Source organism: Heteronotia binoei, chromosome 18 (genome assembly GCF_032191835.1).
Source record: "Heteronotia binoei isolate CCM8104 ecotype False Entrance Well chromosome 18, APGP_CSIRO_Hbin_v1, whole genome shotgun sequence".
Taxonomy (NCBI): domain Eukaryota; kingdom Metazoa; phylum Chordata; class Lepidosauria; order Squamata; family Gekkonidae; genus Heteronotia; species Heteronotia binoei.
The window spans coordinates 43711189-43730067 of NC_083240.1; the positions used below are offsets into that span (position 1 = coordinate 43711189).

General features: G+C 46.5%; 2 protein-coding genes across 4 annotated transcripts in view; one reads left to right on the plus strand and one right to left on the minus strand.

Annotated features, from left to right (window-relative positions):
* LOC132587061 (rho GTPase-activating protein 11A-like) overlaps positions 1–2278 on the minus strand; it is a 32327-nt gene extending 30049 nt beyond the window's left edge. For all 3 annotated transcript variants that reach the window (XM_060259260.1, XM_060259258.1, XM_060259257.1), the window contains exon 1: positions 2134–2278. In XM_060259260.1, the coding sequence (XP_060115243.1) occupies positions 2134–2271 (138 nt within the window). In that variant the 5' untranslated portion in view covers positions 2272–2278. The remainder of the gene's footprint in view (positions 1–2133) is intronic.
* A 7925-nt stretch (positions 2279–10203) lies between these two features.
* LOC132586850 (sphingosine 1-phosphate receptor 1-like) lies at positions 10204–11169 on the plus strand. Its single transcript, XM_060258982.1, has one exon. The coding sequence runs from the start codon at positions 10204–10206 to the stop codon at positions 11167–11169; it is 966 nt and encodes a 321-aa protein (XP_060114965.1).
* The last annotated feature ends 7710 nt before the right edge of the window (positions 11170–18879 follow it).

Genomic DNA, 18879 nt, shown 5'->3' on the forward strand with positions numbered 1-18879 from the left:
ATTAGCCACTATGACAGTCATGCAAGTAGGAGCCCACAAAGATCAGCTAGAATTTCTCCATACATGGCTGCCCATCTCTCACCTGCCACCTTCTCTGGCTGCGACCGGTTCTCCCCACAAGTCCATCTTGGAGTTCCCCCTGCTCTGACTGAACTTCATGAACCTCAGCTTGAGATCCTGCAGAGCCGCTGCCAGTCTGAGTAGACAATAATGTCTTTAATGGACCAACGGTCTGATTCAGTAGAAGGCAGCTTCATATGTGAGAGGGACAGTGGCTCAGTGGTAGAGCATCTGCTTGGTAAGCAGAAGGTCCCAGGTTCAATCCCTGGCATCAACAATTAAAAAGGGTCTAGGCAAGTAAGCCTGAAAAACCTCAGCTTGAGGCCCTGGAAGAGCCGCTGACAGTCTGAGGAGACAAGTCTGACTTTGATGGACCAAAGAGGGTCTGATTCAGCTTCATATGACCAAAGAGGGTCTGAGACGGCAGCTTCATATGTCTAAGGGGAGGGTCGGTGGCTCAGTGGTAGAGCATTGGCTTGGTAAGCAAAGGTCCCAGGTTCAATCCCTGGCCCCTCCAACTAAGAAGGGTCTAGGCAAATAGGCGTGAAAAACCTCAGCAAGACCCTGGAAAGCCTCTGCCAGTCTTAGATGGACTGAGGGTCTGATTCAGTAGAAGGCAGCTTCGTATGTTCATATGTAAACAAAAGGTCCCAGGTTCAATCCCCAGCATCTCCAACTAAAAAGGGTCCAGGCAAGTAGGCATGAAAAACCTCAGCTGGAGACCCTGGAGAGCCGCTGCCAGTCTGAGTGGACAATACTGACTTTGATGGACCCAGGAGGGTCTGATTCAGTAGAAGGCAGTTTCATATGCTCATATATGTTGGAGAGGGACGGTGGCTCAGTGGTAGAGCATCTGCTTGGTAAGCAGAAGGTCTCAGGTTCAATCCCTGGCATCTCCAATTAAAAAGGGTCCAGGCAATTAGGCGTGAAAAACCTCAGCTTGAGACCCCAAGAGCCTCTGCCAGTCTGAGTAGACTTTGATGGACCGAGGGTCTGATTCTGATTCAGTAGAAGGCAGCTTCATACATTCATATGTAAGCACAAGGTCCCAAGTTCAATTCCCCAACACCTCCAACTAACAAGGGTCCAGGCAAATCGGCGTGAAAAACCTCAGCTTGAGACCCTGGAGAGCCGCTGCCAGTCTGAGTAGACAAGACTGACTTTGATGGACCCAGGAGGGTCTGATTCAGTAGAAGGCAGCTTCAGATCTAGAGATAGATAGCTAGACAGACAGACAGACAGATAGATAAAGGGAGGAGGGATGGTGGCTCAGTGGTATAGCATCTGCTTGGTAAGCAGAAGGTCCCAGGTTCAATCCCCGGCATCTCCAACTAACACGGGTCCAGGCAAGTAGGCGTGAAAAACCTCAGCTTGAGACACTGGAGAGCCGCTGCCAGTCTGAGTAGACAAGACTGACTTTGATGGACCCAGGAGGGTCTGATTCAGTAGAAGGCACCTTCAGATGTAGAGATAGATAGCTAGACAGACAGACAGACAGAGGAGGGATGGTGGCTCCGTGGTAGAGCATCTGCTTGGGAAGCAGAAGGTCCCAGGTTCAACCCCTGGCATCTCCAAAAAAGGGTCCAGGCAAATAGGTGTGAAAAGCCTCAGCTTGAGACCCTGGAGAGCCGCTGCCAGTCTGAGTAGACAAGACTGACTTTGATGGACCGAGGAGGGTCTGATTCAGTGGAAGGCAGCTACATACATTCATATGTAAGCAGAAGGTCCCAGGTTCAATCCCCGGCACCTCCAACTAACAAGGATCTGATTCAGTAGAAGGCAGCTTCAGATGTAGAGATAGACAGACAGACAGACAGAGGAGGGACGGTGGCTCAGTGGTAGAGCATCTGCTTGGGAAGCAGAAGGTCCCAGGTTCAATCCCTGGCATCTCCAAAAAAGGGTCCAGGCAAGTAGGTGTGAAAAACCTCAGCTGGAGAACCTGGAGAGCCGCTGCCAGTCTGAGAAGACAAGACTGGCTTTGATGGACCAAAGGTCTGATTCAGCACAAGGCAGCTCCAGATGTTCATCCGTGTTTATGGCGGGAGCGCGCGTCGCAGCTTGTCCCCGACTCACCTCTTGGGCCCCGGTCGAGGTCGTCGTCGGCTTCCTCTTGGCCGCCCGTCTCTTCACCTTAATCCCGTAGGCGGCTCGGAGCTGCTGCTGCACGGCCAGTAGGGCCAGGCCTCTCCCGCGGTCTCCCCCGGCCGCCATCCCAACAGCCCCCGCGCGGTCACCCCTCAGCCTCCGACGCCACGCAACAGTTCCAACGCCCCGCCTCTGGATCCTCCGCTCTGATTGGCCCGCTGCCCCGTTCGAAATGGCAGGACCCCGCCAGCCCCCAACGGCTGGCGGGCTCCTATGATGGATGCCTGAACGTTTTTCTTTAGGATGATCGTGCGCGCGCGGTGATAAAAGGCTGCGGTAATGACGGGGGAACGGCATCTCAGGGTCTATTGGGTCGTTAGCTGTTGTCTTTCCAGATGGGGGCGGAACCGTTGATTGTAAATTCAGGCGATCTCTGAGAACACCTAAGTGGCTCGTGCGCTTTATTTCTATAGGGCAGGGGTGGCCAAATTTGCTTAATATAAGAACCACTTAGAATAAACGTCAGAGAGCCGCCATATATGAATTTCAGATGTTTGAGAGCTGTAAGATATGAACATCAGATGTTGGAGAGCTGCAAGACAGGAAGGCAGGCAAATAAATGGGTGGAGAGGTGCAAAGAAAGCAACTTTAAATGCCTTTTCCAAGCTACCAACTGGCTTGGCTTGGAGAAGTTTTTTAAAGAGACAAATGTCTTCTCCAACAAGGCATTGCGGGGTTCAAGAGCCACACAATATATGTCAAAGAGCAACATTTAGCTCCCGAGCCACAGTTTGGCCCCCCTGCTATAGGCTGTTTTTACACTGACAGCTTGCTTCTTTCCATATTGGAAAGTCACCTTTTACATTACATAATGGGTTCAGCGCTGTCTTGCATCAGAGCTTCCTGAAACATCTACATTTGTTTAGGTGAAATAGATGCCAACTCCGCTGTTGCCTCAGTTTTCTTGAAACCAGTTTTGAACTGGGGTTTTCTGCAGATTCAGAGCTAAAGCTGTAAGTCTAAAAAAGCTTTCCTCCGAATTATTCAACTCCTCCCCAAAGCACGATCTGACCCTAGCTCCTTATTGGATCTGGTTCTGAAATTATTTCCACTGCCTAAGGAGGAGGGGATGTTTGCCCAAACCAGTTACCATCCAAGTCCTGTATTCTGATGGTTTACCTGCCTAGTGTCCTATTCTGCTTCCAGTGCTGGCTTGTTGTACATCTTTTTCTGACTTTACTCACAAAGTTCTGAGGCTGAAAAGTTCTGAGGTTTCAGCCATTGCGATCCAGTTCTGCAGCTCGTGATCATTTTGGGAATTATCCTAAGCGAGTCTACTGAGAAGTAGGTTTAACCAGTGGTGGGATTCAAATAAATTAACAACAGGTTCTATGTCCTAATGACCATTTAAACTATACCAAAAGATATACCGAAAGGTAGTTGAAGACATGTGTGGTCTGAAGGCTTGCTGAACAGCATGCTGAAGGTCCCAGGGTCGGTCCCTAACATTTCCATTTTAAAAAAGGTAGTTGGTGATATGGGAAAGAAGGCGACATGGTACAGCCAGGTTTCGTCAAGTCATGCAAGCTAAGCAGGCTCAGTACTTGGAAGGGAGACCACCAAGGAAGGCTCTGCAGAGGAAGGCCATGGCAAACCACCACTGCTTCTCACTCACCTTGGAATAATAGAATCACAGAGTTGCAAGGAACCTCCAGGTCATCTAGTCTTACCCAGCGTTCCCTCTAAGCTGAGTTAGTGTGGGCTAGCTCACAATTTTTTAGCCTCTGGCTTACACATTTTTGTCCTAACTCAGGAAAAATGGCCCCCAAGCAAACTAATTTATGCACTAGCTTGCATCTTTAATGCCAGTAGCACACAAAGAATTTTTGCTTACAAGACTCCACAGCTTAGAGGGAGCATTGGTCTCACCCCCTTGTATAATGCAGAAAATTTGCAAATACCTCCCTCTAGGTCCACAGGATCCGCATTGCTGTCTGATGGTCATCTATCCTCTGTTTTAAAACCTCCAAAAAACCACCACCTCCTGAGGTGGAAGCGGGGGTTCCCAATTTCGCACTCTCCTTCCCGCCCTCAAACAGCAATGTCCTCATGCGATATCACAGATGTGATGCTGTCACATGAAAGGGCAAGTTGACCGTAGAGTTTTGACATCAAACCAGAGCATCTTGTGCGATGTCACCAATGTGATGATGTCACTGCCATACAGGGCTTTTTTGAGCAGGAACGCACAGGAACACAGTTCCGGCTGGATTGGCATCAGGGGGTGTGGCCTAGTATGCAAATGAGCCCCTGCTGGGCTTTTTCTACAAAAAAAAGCCCTACTGCCATGAGTTTGTATGCAGAATCCCTCCCTCCCACCAGCAGAATGTGAGTACCTGGCAACCCTAAGGCACGTACATGCACAGGAGACAATGTGAAAGATGCCTACCTAATGCCCTGGAGAGCTGCTACCAGCGCCAGCCAAAGCAGACAAGACTGACCTTGAGAGACAGAAGGTAGCTTCAGGTGTAGATGTGTTAACTCCCCCCCCCCACATCAGCACTGCCTTGGTTTCTATGAGCAAAACTTGGTGGGAAATAAATAAATAATGCTTCTTTACGTATACTTTAAAGAACAAACACTGTCTAGGCTTCATAACCAACTCCAAGCAGGCTGCAAAGAGATCTGGGCCCTGATCCCTGGCCTGAGACCTGAAACAAGGGAGGCACGATTTCGTGAACCGACTTCTAGACCGTCTTTTGGCTGAACATGGTCCCTCACTCTACTGCAGTAGAGTATATTCAAACAAATAATGGGCAGTATATTAGAGTCCCTGCAGTAGAGTATATTAGAACAGATCATGGATAATAAAAAAGTTAAAGGCGGAAGTACCAGTCGTTTCCAACTCTGGGGTGACGTTGCTTTCACAACGTTTTCACGGCAGACTTTTTACGGGGTGGTTTACCATTGCCTTCCCCAGTCATCTACACTTCCTCCCCCAGCAAGCTGGGACTCATTTGACTGACCTCGGAAGGATGGAAGGCTGAGTCAACCTCGAGCCGGCTACCTGAACCGTGAGCAGAGGGCTCCGACTGCAGTACTGCAAGCTTTACCACTCTGCGCCACGGGGCTCTTACAATGGACAATAAGGATTAAAGAAAAACCACAAACACCATATTGCTACCTTTGAGTGCAATCACATGCTGCAGAGGCCTGGTTGGCGGCCTCCCAGCCCCATATTGGAACAAACCACAGCACCGCTGCTGCAAATTGACTGCAGTCGCTGGCAGTGTTCCCTCTAAGCTGAGTTAGTGTGAGCTACCTCACAGTTTTTAGCCTGGCTCACACATTTTTTTTGTCTTAGCTCAGGAAAAATGGCCCCAGAGCCAACTAATCTATGCAGTAGCTCACAACTTTGATGCCAGTAGAATTTTTGCTCATTTTTGCCCCAGTTTAGAGGGATTACTGCTGGACAGAAAAGATGGCCTGAACTCTGGCACAAGAAACGGACTCTCGCGGTGCCAAGCTTCACCAAAATGCCCACCCCCTCTTATGGAGACTGTAAGAACTGCAGGCGCGAAGGACGACTTGTCGCCACCTGCCATCTACCGGCAGAGAAGCTGAACATTGCAGGACTCAAATGTCACCTTTAAGACCAACCAAGTTTTATTGAGAACTTCAGCTTTTATGTGCTCTCTAAGCACACTTCATCAGACCAAGGGGATCAGGTATTGACTTACCTGCCTAGTGTCCTATTCTGCTTTCAGTCCTGGCTTGTTGTACATCTTTTTCTCAATACCTGATCCCCTCTTCTGATGAAGTGCTCTTAGAGAGCACACGAAAGCTTACGTTCTCAATAAAACTTGGTTGGTCTTAAAGGTGCCACTGGACTCCTGCTTTGTTCAACTGCTTCAGACCAACACGACTGCCCACTTGGATCTATCGGCACAGAAACTGTTCAGGGTGTTGGGGCCAGCCGCCAGCGTTAACAACATGAGATTTTGGTTATGAGAGCTTCTGCACGAGAAATTTTTCTGCCCATGTTACAAGCTCACAAACAAGCCAGTTTTAGCACCAGGTTCCCCTTTTTCGTTCCCTGTAACCTAAAGTTACCCATGAATTGTGGGGGGGACCCCACATAAAATGCCAAGTTGTATGTTCCTGTTTTCCTCCATGAGCTTCTGGGGTGGTGGTGAGACATAGGATTTTAGAATTTTAAACGCTCGCTTGCTAAGTAATCTTGGGCCACTCACACGCTCCCAGCCCAGTCTACCTCATAGGGTTGTGGTGTGCATAAAATTGAGGAGAGGAGAATAATGTAAGCCACAATGGGTCCCTGGGAGTGAGAAGGGCAGGGTGTAAGTGAGGGAAATGAATCAGTGGTGCTTGTTTAAGGCTCTGGTGAGGAGCTTCCAGTCTGCAGAAATCCCAAGGAAACGATATACAAGATCTAGGTTTGCTTACAAGGAGATTGTAAGAAGCAATGATGGAGCTTACAGAAATAGCAGGCAAAGCTCCCATCCGCTGGGTCTTGAATGCAAACCTGCACAGTGAAACTTAGCCAAACTCCGAGACAAAACACACAGCTAAAAACTAAGCATCTTCTATCCTCGTTGCTGGCTATGAGCCAGGAAATCATTAATCAAGCTACCCCCAAACACTGGGGTGAGCCAGACCATCCTGCACCTGGAGTCGAATGGTGAAAAGGACGGCTAGCAGGGAAGACCTCCAAGACGGCCTCCACAGACTGGGTGAGTGGGTGACAATGTGGCAAATGAAGTTCAGTGTTGGTAAATGTTAGGTGGTGCACGCTGGGACAAAAAATCCCAGCTTCAGGTATAGACTAATGGGGTCTGAACTTGCTGGGACTGAGAGGGGAAAAGATCTTGGGGTCACGGTGGATAGCTCAATGAAAGCGTCAACCCAGTGGGCTGCAGTCTTTCCTTTCCGTGTACCCTGAAAAACTCATGGATTCGCCAATCCTGAGCAGCAGAGGACACTTATTTTTAATGCCAAAGGCATGAGACAAATTTCGCAATGACTAGAGTGATCTTAGGATCGTTATCACTGAGGAAAAGAGGCAGGGTTTCCGAAGTGGGGGTGGGGGGGAAGGTTGGTTGAATAAAGGCTTACTATAGGAATCCTTCGTAACCTCAAGAAATCTGCATTCTAGCAGAGCGTGAAAGGATGCCTCAATCCTGTTAAGGCCACAAGAGCAGATTCTGTCAGCGTAGAAACTATTTAAAAAATCTCCCTTGCAAAACCATGGTAGGTATAATGTTCTGTCTTGCAAACAAAAATACTCTGCAGTAATGAGGCATGCTAAGTGCATATGAGGTTTTAAAAAAAAGATTTTGGGTAAGGGAGACCAAAAAATGGGGGTGAGCTTACTCTGCGGGCTCTCGGGTTCAGACTACCATGGTTGATTTCAAGGATTCGCTTTCTGATTAGAGAAAATGCTTTGGGGTTTTGCCCATCTCAAAAATATTATCAATCGGCATTCTAACGTTCATCAGTTTTTCATCCAGGACTTTCATCCAGATTGATCTGTGGGTATCCTGATTTAATGCGGCTAACAAACCATCTTCAGCAAAAGGCTGTTTCAATCTCAGTTTGAAGACAAAGAGCCATGCTCGCTTCCAAGAATATTAGTCTAAATTTTTTGCTAGGACACTGTATACGCAGTTGTGGAAGCAAGAAAAAATACCAGAGAAATGGGATTGGATTGTGAAAGTTTTATCATGGAGTGAGATGGATAAGTTAACAAGAACTTTAAGAGACTATGATTTAGACGTGTTTAAAAATGAGTGGAAGAGATTTAAAGGATATATAGAGCAAGAGTGGAACGTAAAAAGACATTGGACAATTTTTTAGTATGAATGAGAAGAGAAAGACATTGAACTTTGATTGGTTGGGGGGTACCTTTATAATTGAACTCAAATATATAACTTCGGTGGAAGTCTAGTAATGGAGGGAGGGGGGATTGAAAATATCATATGGGTTAGAGATAGAAAGGATATAATTAAATATTGTAACCATATGTTATCAATAAATTGTTAAGGACGTAAATTCTGCTCATAATACTGTTTGACACAGTAGGGAATCCTATAGACATAAAACTGGTTTCATTGGTTGGGACTGGGTGGGACTGCACTTCATCAAACTTTGGCCCATCAAACTATCAATCAAGAGTATTTGGTTGAGTCTGCTCCTCTCTCTAACCCAAGTGGCTGTTCCTACCCAGCAAAGCTGGTTTTGTCAGTGAAAGGCAAACAACCTTAGTTCTGGCAGTTACTGGCTCTCCCTACTCTCCTCCTATTGGCTGAACTGCCTGTTGCACTAATTCACAGAGGAGAGAAAGAAAACCTTCCTTTGATTTGCTGAGGGAGGGAGGAAGGGAGGGAGACAGCCAGAGAAAGGCTTCTCTTGATTGGCTGAGGACTCCTTCCTATTAAGAACATAAAAGAAGCCATGTTGGATCAGGGCCAGCACTCTGTCGCACAGTGGCCAAAAGAACCTGGCGCCATCAGGAGATCCAACAATGGGGCCAGGAAACTAGAAGCCCTTCTACTGCTGTCCCCCAAGCACCAAGAATAAAGAACATTACTGCCCCAGACAGATAGTTCCATCTATACCTCGTGGCTAATAGCCACTGACAGACTTCTGCTCTGTATGTTTATCCAATCCCTTGAAGCTGTCTTTGCTTGTAGCTGCCACCATTACCTGTGCAGTGAATTCCATGTGTTAATCACTCTTTGGATGAAGAAGCACTTCCTTTTATCTGTTCTAACCTGACTGCTCAGCAATTTCACTGAGTGTCCATGAGTGCTGGTACTGTGAGAAAAGGAGAAAAGTACTTTTTTTTCTCTACCCTCTCTATCCCATCCATAATCTTGTAAATCTCTGTCGTATCACCTCTTGGTCAATGTTTCTTCAAGCTAAAGAGCCCCAAGAGAGAGACTATTGGGCTGAAAGGTATCACTACAGGCCTCTGAGGCAGAACTCATTCGGGCCAGTCATGGCTATGACTGCCAGTTCCAGGATCTCTGGTGGCATTTCAGGAGGGCATAGCAGTTAGGGCTTCAGAGCAGGGTCTGCCAGATCCAGGTTCTTGCTTTGGAAGCTGACTGGGTGATTTTGGACCAGTCACAAACTTCCAGCCTAACCTGCCTTATAGAGTTGTGAGAAAAGAATGATGAAAGCTGCGTTGTAAAGACTGTCCTTTGCCTATGTAGTGGCTGCAGGGAGGGGGAAGGCAATGGAAATATGAAGTCAGAGGGGCAGATAAAGGGAAGGAGATAGGGTTGCCAACTACAGGTTCAGAAATTCCTGGAGATTTAAGGGGTGGGGCCTGGAGAAGGTGGGGTTTGAGGATGGGTGGGACCTCAGACCGGCACAATGCCATTTTCCCCTGGGGAACCACTGTTGCCAAGCTCCAGGTGATTGCTGGGATCACTCAGAATTACAACTGCCCTCCAAATGGCAGAGATCAGCACCTCTTGAGGTGTGTGGCACTAATCCTCTGAATCCCAGCGACAGGAGGCGACGTCAGGGAAGGGCCTTGACCTCTATGCCCTGTTGGCCATCCAGAGGAATTGATTGGCCACTGGATGCAGGACTAAATGGACTATTGGTCTGATCCAGCTCTTCTTATGTTTGCTTAATTAATTAACACAGTTCCCATGTTGGCACCCCTAACAAGATTTCTGAGTTTAGTGGCAAGTAATTGTAATACTTTTGCTCCCTAGCAACATCCTAGCAACCTCAGGAGGAGGAGCCTGTCTCAGTGAAATAATCAGCAAAATGTTTAGGTACCTGGGGAGTTAACGTTTAACCTATAATTGGGGTGATTTTATGGCAACAGTAATATGTCATGTTGAACTTTCTTGCTCTGTAATTGCAGTATGTGTGTATGGATGTGCGTTACTGTGTGTGTGAGGAGAGGGGAGAGAGAAATTCTACCTGCATTATCCAGCTGAGCACTACGGGGTATATGGGGATTTAGAGAACCACAATCTTAAGCCTTTTAAAATCTGATTTTTTTCATTCTGCCCAATCATGATTGAAAACCCAAACTGTTCCAGTGGAATGACTGAAGTTTGGAACAGGCAGTTGGTTCTTTCTTTGGGGGTTCCTGAGCTGACCATCACCGTCGTCTCTGTGGCCTTCAACTCTGCTGTCATCGTGACCGTTGTGCTTTCTAAAGAGCTCCACAAGCCCATCTTCATTCTGTTCTGCAACTTGGCCATCTCCGATCTTCTCTCCAGCTTCTCGAACTTCTGGATCACCACCGTGTTTCTCCTCGACCCAGAAAGCACTGTCCGTGGGTGCCAAGGCCTCCTCAAGCCTTATGCCTTCTACACCATGTCAATTCTGGCCACCATCTACAATTTAGTCATCATTGGGATTGAGCGTTACTTGGCGGTGTCTGAATGCCTGAGGATGAGAAGCAGGGTCACCAGAAACCAGACCTTGGGTGTTGCCCTGGTGGCTTGGTTGCTTGCGCTCTCCTTGGGCTTCATGCCCCTGATGGGGTGGAATTGTCTAGAGAAGCCCAACGTCTCTGCTCTTTACAGCCCTCTTTGCATTGACTACTTGATCTTCATCACCATCCCCCACTGTGCAGTGGCTTTAACCTTGCCGCTCTTCACCTACATCAACATCATTGGCTTCTTGAGAAAGCATACGATGGCCATGGTGGCCCTGGGGCAAGCTCAAGCTACCTACAAGTTGGCTGAAGTCCAGGTAGCCCGGACCAGTGTGTTCATCTGGCTCCTAGCTTTGCTCTCCTACACGCCCTTCTTTATTGGAGTTCTGTTGGACTTAGCTTATGAAGACTGCCCCGGCGATCTCTCTCAAGGGGTCTATGTATTCCGGAACCTTACAACTATGATGATCACTATAAATTCTTTGGGGAACCCCATCATATATACTCTAAAAATGAAAAAATTGAGGCGCAGACTCAAGTTTTTGAAAAACCCCTCCACCAATCGTATCCATGTGCTGGCAGTTGGACACACATAGCCGTTGCTTGCAGCGGCACAAGCTGCGAAAAGTCCTGCAGTTTTCCATCCACCCATCTAGAAATACTCAGGCAGGCACAAGTGTGCCTTTTTATGGAGGCTAAAAGGAACAGTATTGTTTGGGGGAGCAGAATTCCCATCTTAGAATCTCAGTGTAAATGATTTCAGCACCGGGACAGGTGGACAGTTCACCACTACTGGAAGGAAATTGGATCATTTGTCTCCAAGATCTTGCTATGAAATCCAAAATGTGGTAGGATTCGTGAATGTGGTTGTTTGGGGCAAATTATATAGTTTAGTAATAAATAATTTTGCAGTGTGTTATCAGAGCACAGAAACTCAATCAACAACTATTTTCTTTTTATTAAAGAACCAGCACAAATGACTTTATAAAGAATGAGTGGATTAAAGAGCTTTATATCCAGGGAGAGAGTCAGAAAGATTTGTTAATTTATTCCCCCATTTGGCCCTGACAACAAACCTGTGGAGTAGATTTGGCTGAGAGACTGTGACTAGCCCAAGGTCACAGTGAGTGTTATGGCTGAGTGGTGATTCAGACTCCAGTTTCCCGTGTCTTAGTCTGCCACTTTGACCACTACATCACCCTGGTTCACTAATATTCCTATTATACAAATTCCCCTCCCCCCCAAGGTATGAAGCTTACTCGTGCATTTTTGTCTCTGGGGGGAGGAATCTTTCAGACTTTCTACACTTTTATGGGAATGCATGTGGGTCTTCTTTTTCATTTGGAAATGTAAATATATTTTTGAAATTATGACTGGATTAATTTTCCATTTGTGTTATTATGAGAGACTTGCTGATGTGCCAGAATAAATATGTTCGGTCGGAAACTAAACATCAGATGTCTGACAGCTGCAAGACATGAAGAAATATTACACACACGTCTTTTATTAAAACTCTTAATACTTTCTTTGCACAGAAAGATAAAAGACATATGTAGGCACTTTACAACACAACCATGCTAGAAGGAGACTTAAAAAAAAAAAATAACTGGGAATAACAATGCCCATAAGATCAGCATAGGGAAAGGTTAGGGAATTATCTTTTGGCACCAGTGGGAGAAGGAAACACACCTGTACCATAAATCATTGACCCGTTTCCATCATTATGCATCTCTCTTTGCCTTGACGCCAAGATTAGTAAATACAGCTCCAACAAGAGCTATGAAACTAAGGGGGAACCCTCTTTAATTCCATCCCTCCGCTCCTTCCAGAGGCTTCCTCGGCTCTTGCAGTCTCTTTCCCCACTCTAGGTCTCCAGATGACCTCTGTAGTGGTGGTGAAGAGCTTTCAAGCCTCCTCCTCCTTCCCTGCTTTACCCACAATGAAAATAGTTGCCTGCCTATGGGTCAGCACTCAGAGGCTGACTGAGGTCCCAATGCTAAGCATGCTTACTTGGGGAGGGACGGTGGCTCAGTGGTAGAGCATCTGCTTGGGAAGCAGAAGGTCCCAGGTTCAATCCCTGGCATCTCCAAAAAAGGGTCCAGGCAAATAGGTGTGGAAAACCTCAGCTTGATGGACCAAAGGTCTGATTCAGTAGAAGGCAGCTTCATATGTTCAAGAGTAAGCCTGCATTAGGTTCCTTCTCAGCCTCTGGGAGCTGCAGAATATTTGTGGCTCCTGACCTGCAATTTGGCCACCCCTGTGCTAGAGTATTGGACTAGGATCTGGGAAACGCAGGTTCAGATCCCCACTTTGCCACACCACTTTGATGGTGGACCTTGGGCCAGTTTAACCTGCTATTCTATTATAGAGTCATTCTGTGGAGTACAACGAGTAAGCTGCTTTGGCTTCATGCTGCAAAGAGAAGTGGGGTATAAATGAAGTACATGTGCTAGTGAGTCAAATCTGCTTGAGAATCCTTGACAAAGATATGCAGCAAAAACAAAACCCTCAGTAATCTTTTGGAGGTTTTTGATAAAATGATTGATCTCGCCTCGCCTCCTCTCCCCAACGTTTGAGCTCACGGGGAGATGGGCTTGTTTACTTGGCCCTTTATTAATTTTAATTTAAATAATTTCTTCTTTCAGTATTATTAACCTTTAGCCAGGAAGGGCCCAGCTTGCCTTCCTTAATTTAATCTGCACTGCACAGGAAACGTTTCACAGTGTTTGCTGATCACTGAACGTTAGCGTTTTTATGGGTATTAATCTCGTCCTTCAGCATCAATGGCAACCTGGAGACCATCTGGAATGATTGTTTTGGCTCCTCCCTTTCAGTTCACTTCTTTTGTTCTCTGGCTCCCCCCCCCCCCATTGACTGCTAGTTATTTTTTTCTGCATATGCCTCCTCCCCTTCGTAGTCTCGTATCTACTTATTCAGCTTCTCCATAACATTTTACTAGGTTTTGCATTTCGTTCAAAAACTTCCATGTTCAAGGGCAGTCTACCTCACTGCTGAGGAGGAAGAATTCTTCAGGGCAGGATGCTCGGGTCATGGGATCCATGCACCTCGAGAACCTGTCCCTCATCAGGAAGGTGGCCATCATGCTGGAGGTGCCTAGGGCTTCCGGCATCCCCTGGAGCAGTGCTGCACAAAATTCTAGTGGGTACAGGCTGCAGAGTTTCTGATGCCCTGGAGGGCTCCCCCAATGCATCCCTGGCCATCCTATTTTGAGGCCACGCGTAGCTTGGGGGAGCAGGGTGCCCATCCCAGCTTGGAGGCATGCCATCTTGCTGGTAAGAGGGACAAGTACCCACTGCCCCCCCCCCACTTCACACAGTGTAAAATGAAATAAAATAAGGCACATCCATCCATGCAAAGATTTCATTCTCCTAGCCTATCTTTACCTTGGGTTATTTTTGGAAAGCTTATTCTAATCACTTCAGACATTTGTCCCAATCCCAGTCTCCAGAGGTCCCTCCCCTCTGTTTGGTGTAGTGGTTGCAAGTGGTGCAAGTAGTGCAAATGGTGTAGTGGTGAAGTGTGCGGACTCTTATCTGGGAGAACCAGGTTCGATTCCCCACTCCTCCACTTGCAGCCGCTGGATTGGCCTTGGGTCAGCCATAGCTCTGGCACAGCTGTCCTTGAAAGGGCAGCTTCCGGGAGAGCTCTCTCAGCCCCACCCACCTCACAGCGTGTCTGTTGTGAGGGGAGAAGATATAGGAGATTGTAAGCCACTCTGATTCAGAGAGAAGGGCGGGGTATAAATCTGCAGTCTTCTTCTTCCCCCAGTCGCTGTCACCTGCAAACTGGTCTACCATGCCTTGAATCAGCTCAGGACTCCGTGGGACACCTGACTGCTATAGGGGGGTCCAGCATCCTCCCCCATCCCGCTACGTTTTCTGCCCCCCTCCATAGCCATCGGCACATCAGAAAAAGAAACTGGGACCTAAAATTTGCGAGCAGTTAAAAGTTACGGTAAATATGAAGGACTGCATACACAATTAGAATGGTGTCAAGCACACCTACAAAAAGGAGCAAGAAGCCCATTAACAGGGAATAGAGAATAATAAGATTCATAAAGAATTTAAATATTGTGTTCAGTCTCAGCAAGACAGGATAGGGTTGCCAAGTCCAATTCAAGAAATATCTGGGGAGTTTGGGGGTGGAGCCAGGAGGCTTTGGGGGTCCAGCCAGGAGACTGTGGGGTGGAGCCAGGAGCAAGGGTGTGACAAACATAATTGGCCTCCCAACATAATTGGGAGTTCTGGCCATCACATTTAAAGGGACCGCACACCTTTTAAATGCCTTCCTTCCATAGGAAATAATGAAGGATAGGGGCACCTTCTTTTGGGGCATTCGATGAAATTGCTGAGCAGTCGGGTTAGAATGGATAAAAGGAGGTACTTCTTCACCCAAAGAGTGATTAACATGTGGAATTCACTGCCACAGGAGGTGGTAGCAGCTACAAGCATAGCCAGTTTCAAGAGGGGGTTAGATAAAAATATGGAGCAGAAGTCCATCAGTGGCTATTAGCCACAGTGTGCATATATGTGTGTGTGTGTGAGTATATATATATAAATTTTGGCCACTGTGTGACACAGAGTGTTGGACTGGATGGGCCATTGGCCTGATCCAACATGGCTTCTCTTATGTTCTTATGGACCCCTTGGTCCAATCTTTTTGAAACGTGGGGGGGGTATTTTGGAGAGAGGTTCTGGATGCTCTGTCTCAAAAAACAGCCCCCCCCAGAGCCCCACAGATCAATTCTCCATTATTTTCTATGGGAATAAGTCTCCATAGGGAATAATGGAGTGCCCAGCAGACATTTCCTTCCCCTCCCCCTGCTTTCTGATGACCCTGAAGCGGGGAGAGGGCCTCCAAACCGGGGATCCCCTGCCCCCACCTGGGGATTGGCAGCCCTAAGACAGGACCGCACAGAAAACATGTGTCACCATTTGATCTTCTCGTAGAAAGCTTCCCTCTCTGCTGCTGAGGTGCAGGGCCTGGTCCCAGGGAACACGGTGCCCCAAGCAGGCCTGCTACCCACCACCCCCGAACCCTAATATTACATACTGAAATAAATTATAATTGCACCATAGCTGAAGGAAAACCCAAAACATCTCAGAAAAAAACAGCACAAGACTACAGCACCTTCTGAAAAGCTGCCTCTGACACAGCGAATTGAATTGTTCTGGGAACACTACTGGAAGAGTCACTTGTTACTTCTAATTGGGAGAATGAAAAGTACCATCGATAACTCAATGGTTTGGGAAATTGTGGGAGTATGTAAAAAAAAGAAAAAAGAAAAAGGTAAAGGTAGTCTCCTGTGCAAGCACCAGTCGTTTCCGACTCTGGGGTGACGTTGCTTTCACGGCGGACTTTTTATGGGGTGGTTTGCCATTGCCTTCCCCAGTCATCTATGCTTCCCCCCGCCCCCAGCAAGCTGGGGACTCATTTCGCTGACCTCGGAAGGATGGAAGTCCTGCAAGTCAACCTGGAGCTGGCTACCTGAACCAGCTTCCGCTGGAATTGAACTCAGGTCGTGAGCAGAGAGCTTCGACTGCAGTACTGCAGCTTTACCACTCTGCGCCACGGGGCTCTTCCCTGTGTATGTAGAAATGGATAAACTAGCTGAAAAGATTCAGTCATTACAAGCACACCAATTCTGTTCTAGTTTTATGACAAAATGGCCACCCTTTCTTGATTATGCTTTCGAATGAAACCTGCTGGATTTGGACATTCCAAAAATGTATAAAAGTATTATATTATTTTAAGATTATTGCTTAATTCATCCTGAATTCACGTTTTCTTGAATTACTATTTTTTTTGGGGGGGGGGGCTGTAATGTTTCATATATATTGGATAAAAATTAAAATGAAGTATTTTAAAAATAGAATGAGATGAGACAACTGAAGCATTATGGGGGTGTAAAATATCTATCTATCTATCTATCTATCTATCTATCTATCTATCTATCTATCTATCTATCTATCTATCTATCTATCTATCATGCCATCCAGAGAAGACCAGTGTGAAATTCTGGAAGCAAAAATGGAAGAGGAATTAATTACGGCCGATCAGTCCATGAAAATGCAAAAGAAAATCAATTTAAAGTACTTGCAGGACTTAAACTTATGAGAAAAAAAGAGGGGGAGAAATCTAAAGAACTTGTAAAGAACAAATGCGGATGAATTCAAGAGTTAGAAACTGAAGTACAAGATATTCAACATCAGCTTCAGGCAGCCCAGCATAATCTCTAGGAGCAAAAAGAACTAAATGAAAAACTAAGGCAAGAAAATGACGTATTGCTTCTTCAAGCACAATGACTCAGTGCATATTTACAAAAAGCAGGGGATACCTGCAAGGAACAGAAGCAAGAAATCATGATTTTGAAAAACTGAAGAGACAGTTTTTGAGGAGAGATCCGTTTTCCTTTCAATGAGATTTGCCATCTAATACCAGGCATTCAATGTAGTAGATAGAGCAGTTAGCTTCTTAATTAGCTAACCCTGATAAAACTTGACTTCTCAGTTAAGGCTGTTCCACTAAACCCATGCCCGCCGATTGCCCAGGCTTTACGGCTATCTTTTTCGTTCATGACCTTAATTATTATTGTTTATTTTGCCCCCCTTAATGAGAAGTCGGAGCTTGATGCAGTTTGGGTGACGTTTTCTGATTACATTTTGTCGGCAATCAGGGAATTTCATATAGCACAATTTTTGATCTTAGGTGACTTTAATGCTCGAATTGCCAATGATCCTCAGAAATGGATCTCATATTTCAGTTTTGAAGTGTCAGATTCCCTCCCATTCCAGTTGTGTTTGCCTCTTCAATCCAGTGACTCTTTAATTAATAATGCAGGTTTCAAACTAATTGAATTTTGCATAACTCATAACATCATAACACCTAATGGTCATTCTAAATTCTCAGCTGCAACTGACTTCACCTTTTTTTCCTCGGGGCTGTACGTAGTGTGATTATTGCTTAGCCTCACCTTAGCTTATATTATCTATCGATAATTCTGTAATCGAACCATGCACAGAAAGTGACCATCTGCCCCTCACTATACATTTAAGCATGGATCAGGCAGACACCAAGCTATCACCCTCATTCTACAATGGCCTGAGTATGTCTTGAAAAAAATAAAATGGTCAGCATCTGCGACTGAGCAAGCCTTGCAAAGCAAGCTGTTATGCAGAAGGAAGCAAAAGAGAGGGAGAAGAAAGCAGATGACAGCCAGTTGCTCGGGGGCCTGATTTGGCCTCTGGGCTGCATGTTTGACACCCCTTGCCTAAACCCTGATGTTTAAGAATAGGTTCTGGGGCTGACTGTCCCCCTAAAGAAGGCCTGCTTCTGGATTATAACCAGAGTCGCTTGGAGCATTGCAGTAGAATGGGAGATCTTTACACTCTGGCATTGGGGGGCTTTGTGGCCTGTTGCTCATTGTTGGGAGTGAGTTCACCCCATTCGGTAAGGCCATGGGGAGCGCATCCAGTCACTCCAGATCTGCATGGATGTATGAGCACCTATTCAAAAGGTGCTGGTGTGCATCGCCCACATTTGGAGCTGAGTCGCCCTGTCTGTTTCTAGGATGCTTTGATCTCCCGGAGACATCAGAGAGCTGTAAGGAGAATATCCAATGGGTCCCCTTTGCAGGATATCAGGGGAGAAACTGGGGGTGGGGCCATTGGTCAAGTTCAGCTGAGTGTGAGGATGGCTGCCAAGCAAAGGAGCCAGCTACGGTAGCAGTAGTTCCGCCCCCCCTCCATCTGTTCTGCAGCTGCCAGTTCTCTGCAAGGGAGGGGCTCTGACTCTGTTGCAACAGTGGGAGATCTCCAGGCTCCACCTCTCACTTAATCTTTTTTGAGAAAAAAAAACTTGGCCGTGGGTTCATTATACGTAACTTTTATAACATTTTGAGATGCTGCCAAAGGCTTTTTATAAATCTACTGTTAGTACAATGGATTCCAATATCTTGTTTTTTCAAAGAGTTTTGATTAATGTTTGGACCAGGAGTGAGCAAACTGTGGCTCGGGAGCTGCATGTGGCTCTTTCACACATATTGTGTGGCTCTTGAAGCCCCCTCTGCCCCATTAGCCAAATTGGAGATGGCATTTCTCTCTATAAATCAATTCTCCAAGCCAAGCCAGCTGGCAATTTGGAGAATGCATTTAAAGTTGCTTTCTTTCCACCTCTCCCTCCCTGCTCCCTCTCCTCCTCTGTTTGCTTTCTTTCCACCTTTCTTTCAATTTTTCCTTCCTTCCGGCTCCCAAACATCAGACATTTATTCTATGTGGCTCTTACAT